General features: G+C 43.8%; 1 protein-coding gene across 1 annotated transcript; it reads left to right on the plus strand.

Moving 5' to 3' along the window:
* The first annotated feature begins 4,516 nt into the window (after nt 1-4,516).
* Nucleotides 4,517-8,250, plus strand: LOC118324310 (transcription factor AP-2-alpha-like). Its single transcript, XM_035656594.1, has 4 exons — nt 4,517-5,111; nt 5,660-6,079; nt 7,308-7,359; nt 8,162-8,250. Exons 1-4 carry the CDS (start codon nt 5,085-5,087, stop codon nt 8,248-8,250), a joined length of 588 nt encoding a protein of 195 aa, XP_035512487.1. The 5' UTR covers nt 4,517-5,084.
* Nucleotides 8,251-8,825: the final 575 nt, after the last annotated feature.

Consider the following 8,825-nt stretch of genomic DNA (forward strand, 5'->3'; position numbering starts at 1 on the left):
CATTCACTCCCTCTGCGAATCAGAGCGCGAAGGGAGTTGGGGAGGGAGGAGGAAGACGAGGGGGGGGGGGGGGATTTTAAAAGGGTTCAGGGCCAAATGCGCAAAAGTGAAAGAAAGACGATACGGATCGAAGGAGGTGGACGACAGATCAGGGAAAGCAATGAAGCCATGGAAGGAAACAAATTCGCCACCTGCTGAACTGGGGTGAACAATCCAGGCAGACGACGCTATGGGGCATTCGACCGGCTCATTTCTCACCACTGGTCCCTTTGGTTTTACCCTCACGACTCCGACAGCGAGCTTCCTCCAATGGGTCTCCTTTCTCTCCTCTGTCTCCGCCGAATTAATCCCAACCAGTTCCTCCTGACTCCAAACCCCACGAGTACACCGGCTCACCTTTTAACTTCGTGACCGGAAACGAAGGAGAAAAATAAACATCCCCCAAAGTCTAAGAGTAGGCCGCTCCGGATCCGGCCGCTGCTAAACCACTTTTCTTACGCGCGGCTAAAAACCTACGAAATCCCACTCCCCCCTTCCTGCTCACATCACGTATTTTCAAATTAGAAACAACGGGTTGTGAGCCGGAACTTCGATTGGAACATTTTTGTTCCTGCACGCGATCACCTGCATGTGAATTAAAACCGATCACCACAAAACATGAGCAGCGCAGAGGTGACGAGCTTTCTGTGTTTCCTGTTCCGGCAGTCTTTATCGCTTGGAAAAAAAACCGTCCGGTACCTGCTTCTCCACTCCCAAAACAAGTCCCTGAATATTACTGCAAAACGTTTCTGTCATATGTCCATAACAACAATGCACGCACAGTGTATGCGGCACTCGCACCAATTAATGGCACGAACACGCAAGAATCTAACTGCTCCAACATTGCCGAGATGCTAAAACTGAAGGGTAAATGTCCATGTCCATTTGTAAAGCAGTGAATAAAGCAGGCTGTCGGTTGAGCGCTTACATGTGTGTTTAGTTTAATTATTATTTCTTAAATTAAAGCATGCGTAGTGATGGTACATTGAATGTTAAGTGTTTCTTCATGCCTGTTTAATATGTGATATATTCTTTATGTGAATTTAAAGACAGAAAAATATAAATATACTCAGGCAGGTACTGATTTTACTCATGCAACTAATAGTAGTCATCATATTTCATAATATATATTATTCAAAACACATGTTATCTGCCACAAATGTCAGCATAACTATGTATAATAGATAGTAATGTTTATTATTATTCATTAATGTGCGCCATTCGTTCTTATAATGCTATTCCACTTCTTCGCTCTAATTTGACTCTACACAAACACCCCCACAAAAAGAGGAAGCTAACTGAAACATTAACTAAAACGTACCATTCTATTCATCCTGCAGTTGAATTAAATGCTCGTGCCACGACAGTTTGTCAAAAGAATGAGCATATTTTGGATCAAACAATACATCATATCCATAAAATATTACCCATAGATCAGATTTTTTACCCAACACCAGAGATTAACTGAGAATGGAATCTAAGAAATCAAAGAGGAGGCCCCCTTACCTGCGCAATCTTCATCAATTTACATGTTATCAGTTAAATTTCCAAAGCAAATTTTCATGGGTTTCTGAGGTGATATTGAGTATGCAAGGTATCGCCTTAGTCTTGTTTCTCACCTCCAGTGAAGTTGTGCCTCCCGCCCTCACGAAAAAACTACTTTTATTGAAGCTGTGGGCTGGCCTGTCTGTTTCGCGCTCCTGAGGTGCTCCCCCTCTAATGGTGGAAGTGCAAGGGCTGGAGCAGGCTCTGTAATGAACAGCTGGCACAGGCCCTCCCCAAATTAGCATAGTCAACAGCCGCTTTGATTCCCCCCCATGCTGCTCCACACACCACACACCAACTGGACAAGCGCGACAGGTAAACAACTCAAAGCAGCCAAGAACGCTACACCATGCTTCATATACTTCTTCTACCTGTTCACTGAGCTGTGTGTGCTATGTCTTGTCGAGGGGAGGGGTATAGTCAAGCATCGGGACCTGCATGCACCTGGGACGGTCTTGGTAATCTGTTACATGCTCCTTACTCCGATTCTGGAAAACCAACTACAGCGACTCCAGTTTTTTTTGCTATTTTAACGCTTTACATGTTATTCTATAAAAAAGTTCACACATATAATTGGTTCTGTGAAATACACTTAAGTCGTTTTTTTCCTTGACTGTACAAGCCAGCTTGTCTTACTTGATTGCTTTTTTCCCAGTTACTTTGATGTGAAAACAGCATGGCCTGATGCAAATACAACACCCGTGTCACGGCGACTTTCGTTGTCACGCCTTGGATTCTCTTTAAACTCGCCACCGCCTGTGTATTTTACATCCATTGAGAGTGAGCCGACGCCGCTCCGAGAGGCTTTTCTTTCATTGTTACTCAGTTAAAATGGAAAGGGGCTGCCGCCATTCGAAAGCGGCTCTACGAGCGCTCAGTGCACTACCTGTGAGGGCGCAGGGGCTTTGGGGGAATGTGAAATAATTCAACACACAAACATGGCCCTTGTTTCATTGTGAATGCACCGGCCGAGGAGAGGCTGGCCTCTGCCTGCCCCCGCCCGGCCGAGGACTTCCCTCAGCAAAGCGTCGTCGGCGTCAGCCAGACAGGTCGCCTGCTCTTTAAAAGGCGTTGGCGCCATCTCCGTCTTAAAACCCCGCGATTACCATTTTGGTGGAGTACCTTTTTTTTTCTTGACACAGCAGTTGGTTATTCAACTGAGAATGGAGGGAGTGAAACTGGCTGACAATGGACAAGCCATGCGCATGCGTTTTGTTCTGGAGATGAAGCCTGGGTTATTTAAACGAGTGAAGCTCGGTGTTTTTGTGTCAGCAAAAGGATCGTCTCTTTACATCTCCCACACTCACAAAACAGCCAGGTTTGGCAGTATAGCGCAGACAAATCTGTGGACAGCTAAGAGCTAAGAAGTTCATGTATGCTATGCTATGGTACGAGCTCCAAGTTTTTAAAAACATGGCGCAATCGAAATGTGGCATAGTCGATAATGAAACGCGTATTACAGATAGAAAAATTACATTTTACCCGTTCCCAAAGACGCCCAACGAGCTATATGGTCTGCCGTTTTGTCACCAAACATCCATCTCCTTGTCTAATGCTACTGGTTCAAACACATCTCGTTGATACCAGTATATCTCGAAATGCGTATGCAGACCTTTACAACCTACACACAACATGCGATCACCGTCGCTCAGGTTGGAGTTAATTTGACACGTAAGGCTTACATGCACACGCAAAGACCAGTTCCCAAATAAAATATCTTTAACTTCCTTTGCGTGATATCCTGTCGGTAAAAACATATACAGCTTCTAGATGAACACGAGGACCTGTTGGCACCCTCCCTTTTTTACAAAAGCAGTTCACGCTGCCTGTGCAGCCTCATCCCTACAACCAGGTCGACCAATTTTGACAGTTTTCACTGGATTCCCAAAGCCCGTCCTCTCGCGCCTTGTGTTAAGCAAAGCACCAAACATACCTGCCATTCCCCCCATTATATGCCCATAATTGACATTGCTTTATCTTTTGCTGCCGTTGTGCGTTGGTTTTGGTTTTTGGTGCCGATCCGGTGCGTGTCTACCTCTCATTGAGCCTTCGGTCCCAAAGTACAAGCTCTTACTTTTTACCTGGAACCGCGGATTCGCCTCCACCTGGCCCATAAAAACGGTGTGGGGCCACCTGGTGACGCATGCGCACGAACTCCGGGTGTGGACGAGAAAGAACACTACCTGGGAAAAAGTGACCAATAGCCATACTTTGTATGGGTCTGGGTACGGCCTAAGCTGTCACACTTTGGTCTTTAATGGACCAATTAAGACGAGTTTTATTATTGCTTATTATTAATTACATGCGTTTGAAAGGTTTCCTAGTTTAAAGAAACTATGAAGGTACAATCAAAAGCCACTGTTGTTTCGTTGTCTGTTTTCAAATCTTAAGTTAATTATATTTTGCAGGGAACGCTGTCCCTTTTGAAGCTTGTTACCCTATACCAAATCCATACATTGTACAGAGTAACCGTAACGGGTCCAGCTATCATTTGCATTAGGTGAAATTTCGCCATTCTTTAAAACAAAACTCAGAAAGTACATGCCTACAAATTGTGCCACACTAAAGCAAGGTAACCATGTGGTGTGGTTTTACCCTTCCTTGGACACAAATATAAGTACGAGTAAGAATTAAGATGGCTTAGTTCATAAAATATTAAAAACTGGCAATAAATGAACGGAGGTGCAATTTAGCAAAGGAAAAATATTGTATTATGTTGTTCCTTAAACTGCATAAACAGTAAAATAAAAACAAAAATATGTTACTCCTGAGTCAAACTTAAACTTTGCTTCCTCCACCTGTTGTTGTCCTGTTTTTAGAGAGAACATGAAATTCTCACTGCGCGTCCCTCTTTTTGTCTCTCTCTCTCTCCACTCCCTTCACAGTCTCTCACTCCCTCTTTCTCTCTCTCTGATCTCTACCTTTCTCTCCCCATCTCTGATTAGATATACTGATTCCTCCTTTCAATGGACGTCATTTAAGCGCAGACTCCTGCCTTGAGTTGCGTCCTCCGCTTCACGCCCGATTTCCGACCATTCTTTCCTTATTATTAAGTATTCCTGTAATATTAATAGTCATGAATGCGTTCTATTAGGAGTCCAAGAGGGAGACGAAGAAGCGGCTCTTTGGCTAATATGAGCTCAAGCGAGGAGACGGCAGCACTGTGATAGAAGCCAGGAGAGCAGGGAGAAAAAGAGGGTTTTACCAAGAGAAACTTTTCGACCCAAATCCGCCAGCACCGCCGAATATCAGCATTTTTTTTTAGACCCAAATGAAGGGCAGCGGGGATCTAACCATTTATTTCTGATGGATTATCGTCCTGCTGCTGTGGCACATATCTGATCGCCGGGGCCATCGTGATCTTGCAGGAGAGAAGAGTCTTTTCTGGGGGTTCAGTTTTTTTTGTTTTGCTGGTTAATTCCCTTTGCTTGCCCCTCGAACACGCCAAGTGTTTGTTTTTTCTTGAACTGATTATTCTTTTCTTGAGTCGCACCGAGAAAATGTTAGTGCACAGTTTTTCCGCGATGGTAAGTTGCTGGAGCCTCACCGTGTCAGATACTTCGAGTTTGTTTGCATATCAGATTTTGTTATAATATATTTTTTCTCCACCCCCCCTCCCCCCTCCCGCTGAATAATGTTTTGTAAAAGCTTGCATGATTTAAAACTGTGGGAGACCTTGGAAAAAAAGCTGAAATAATGCGAGGCTCGGTTATTGATTTGAGGGCATTTCCACCTCCGGAATTTCGATGTTTCATTTTTTTATTATTTACTTTTAGCAAATTATTGTCCTGTTATTTTATTTCTAAAACTTTGCGGACGAGGAGTCGACGTGTGGATGTGTTGTCTTTGTTGTTTAAAATGAATCAGCACAGATTTTAATTTAAATATGGATTCCACACTTGGTCTAATTCCTGTCATCCACTCAGGCCATATTTGATAATGCCCCAGCGCAAGCCCGCAGAGCATCCTGCAGCTAAAACAAAGGAGCAAAATACGTTAATACATGGTTGTGTCTTTTTTTTTTAAAAATGTATTGAGTCTAAAATACACTTTTCTTTCTGTCCTTCCCTGCCAGGACCGTCACGACGGCACCAGCAATGGGACAGCCAGGCTACCTCAGCTGGGCGGCGTGGGCCAGAGTCCCTACACGAGCGCCCCTCCGCTCTCCCACACACCGAACTCGGACTTCCAGCCCCCGTACTTCCCCCCGCCCTACCAGCCCATCTACCCGCAGTCTCAGGACCCTTACTCGCACGTCAACGACCCGTACTCCCTCAACTCCCTGCACGCCCAGCCGCAGCCGCAGCACCCGGGCTGGCCGGGCCAGAGGCAGGGTCAGGAGAGCGGCCTGCTGCACCAGCACCGCAGCCTGCCCCACCAGCTGTGCCGGGAGTACCGCAGGGAAGTGCTCCTACCGTCCGGCCACGGCATCGACACGGGACTGTCGGACTCTATCCCTATCCATGGAATACCTCACTCTTTAGAAGACGTTCAGGTGAGACAGCTTTGACCTGCGTTTCTCTTTTTGTGGCTTTACTCCAGAAAATCCCAAATAAAAGGGTCAAATGTATGTTATTATTAATTGTAGGCACTTTTGCTCACCACTTATTTATTTTAAAGTAATTATTAATACTAATAACGATACTGGTGCTATTTGTATTTCAATAGAATTATTATTACCATTTGTTCAAGCACCATACATTTCATAATAACTTTTAGTTTTAATATTTTTAGGCTATTAGTAAAAGTGCTTTTATTATTTCTGTTGTTTAATAAGCGCCAGGGGAGTGACAGGCATTAAATTAGTTAGTCTCTTCATGCAGCCATTTTTTAACTGTATGGAAAAATAGAATAGAGAATTTATTTCCCAGTGTTGTCAAGATTATTTTAAATAAAACAGCACCATTTTACATCCTTAATTCCTTTTATGAAATGTACTTTTCATGAGTGCTGCTAGTTGCCAAATTCGATGTGGTTTTCTTCAAGATTATCACTTCAATCGAATTAAATTTAATAGATTTGAAAATAAAAAAAAACCAAAGCGCCTGTATTAACACACGCTTTCCTTCACGTCCTCCGACTTTATTTGATTTCTCAGTTTAAAAGAAGATGAGGCTCGCCGCCCTTTGCGAACAATAACACTAATACACTGCATGCACACTGACAGGAGAATTGAGCCTGCTGGATTGGGTTTAGGTAATAGCTGCGAGTGCTAAAGATGCATGATAAATGAGCGCTAAAATTGTAAATAACCCTCATTCTTATTTGGAGGATTCTTCCCAATTTTTCTCCTCTTTTTTTTTGGTAAATCAGAAACAAACACCAATAATCCTCTAATTAGTTCATAGGCCTTTAATAGGCTGCGCTGCCGTAATTACTATCCAATCTAGATTAGAAGTTTCCTTGTGAGTGGAGCCAATCTGTGGGCGAAATTAGGTCAGGATTATGGGGCGACACAGCTTCGTTATTTAAGTCTGAGTTTGTGATCTAGTGTAACGCGTCCATCAGTGCAACCCGCTGAAAACACTCGTGGACAATAATAACAGGTATGGGCCTCGGGAGCGTCCATGTTGGGTGATTGTGGCTAATTGTGTCAGGCTTTGTTCGTGCACAGCATCCTGAGTTGCATTCACTGGCACAGGACTGAGGCTGATATTTTTGTGCCTTTTGTGCTAAAATTGTCTAATTTTTTATTATTATTTTTTTTTTTGCACGTGTCACAGTCTGTTGAGGATCAAGGAATCCACATTCCCGACCAGACTGTAATTAAAAAAGGTAAGCAATTTCCTCCGAGATATCATGCATGTTTCTGCAAGCTGCACACACACACACACGCACGCACGCACACACATCATTCACCATTCTGCTCGAGAGAACTCGATGCAATGCGGTAATGCCTGACTGATCCTAATACGCAGTAGCCTATTTTTCATTACATGGTTTCCAAGTGCATCAAACTGGCTGCACCTTTTTTGTCTTTTTTTTTCTCGCTGATGGAATTTACTGTCAGCGTTTCAGAGCAGCGGGGAGATGAGTAGAGCTGGTGGGCTTTGTAGGCCCGTGGTATTGATGGTCAAAGATACAGGCCTATATAGACGACCCTGACACTTAAGTGGTGAAAGCCAATAGCTGCAATCACACTGCATGGTCAAATTTAATATGGAAGTTGGTGCCGCTGGATGGAGCACAGGCCTGGTGTGTGCATGGTGATAGTCTTTGGATAATCTTTGGAGAGGGAATCAAAACTCGGAAGAAATAAAAATCACTGGCTGGTTTGGCCACAGCTTTAATATTTGGAATTTTTTTTTTGTTCATTTGCTGTAAAAAATAAAAAAATAAAAAAAATTGTTTGATTTATATTGTTAAGGGGACTTTTTTCATGGTCAGGTTTAAAAGCGTTTTGTCAGGTCAAATTAGAGCTCACTAGATAAGATATGGAACGATTTTTCTTTCTTTCCTTTTCTGTCTTTTTTCCGTTCTTTCTTTTTTAAGTCTGTCTATCTGCGTATCAACATGATAATTGGCTTCTTATATTAGTAATCTCAAGAGTTCGTTTAACTCCTATTGTCTCTATTAGGCTCCCCTGAGCCATTAATGTCACAAGTGATCTATCCAAAGGCGCACAGTCCCCTTTGTCTCCGGTTACTGCACACCAAAACGGTGTAGAGCCCAGCAGTGCTGAGCCCCCCTCCTCGGTGTGAAATCACACACGAGCGACGGTGTTTTGCTGGATACCGAGGATGTGTCAAAATAGGTAGACATTACCAAATCTCTCGGTTGGTGTGGTTGCTTTGTGTGGAGTCGATCCACGGTGTGGCGAGCGCAAAAATAGGCTGTATGAGAGCTCAGATACTGGAGGTTCTCGCTGTCTGCTGCTATAATGCAGACCGGTGTTTTTCAGATAAAGATCATATGGGTGGAAATACATTTGTATGTTGTGCATGTGCAGTTGAGTGAGAGTTATACCTGATAGTCCTGATGTTAATGATTGTAATATTACACACAGGCATTATTATTACCATGTATAGGCCTCTTTTAGTCGCCTTTCTCTGCGTGTCCTTGTTGCTGAAAGTGTACACATGTGGTGCTAAACTCTAAATCCGGGGCCTAAATCCCCCCCATCTCATTTAGTTAAGGCTCTGCATTGCATGAAATTCACTGAGCACGGTCTCTCTCTGTCCCCCCCTCTCCCTCCATCTCTCCATCCCACCATCCCTCTCTTCCAACCCCCCCCCCCCCCC

This window comes from Morone saxatilis, unplaced genomic scaffold (genome assembly GCF_004916995.1).
Source record: "Morone saxatilis isolate NCDOM2014 unplaced genomic scaffold, NCSU_SB_2.0 Contig0, whole genome shotgun sequence".
In the NCBI taxonomy this organism is placed as follows: Eukaryota; Metazoa; Chordata; class Actinopteri; family Moronidae; genus Morone; species Morone saxatilis.

What these genes read in the sequence shown, in the direction of transcription:
- LOC118324310 (XM_035656594.1), top strand. Translation starts at nt 5,085, where the DNA reads ATGTTAGTGCACAGTTTTTCCGCGATG. An exon ending in ACTCTTTAGAAGACGTTCAG is followed by an intron (nt 6,080 to 7,307) that starts GTGAGACAGCTT and finishes CACGTGTCACAG; the next exon opens with TCTGTTGAGGATCAAGGAAT. An exon ending in CCAGACTGTAATTAAAAAAG is followed by an intron (nt 7,360 to 8,161) that starts GTAAGCAATTTC and finishes TGTCTCTATTAG; the next exon opens with GCTCCCCTGAGCCATTAATG.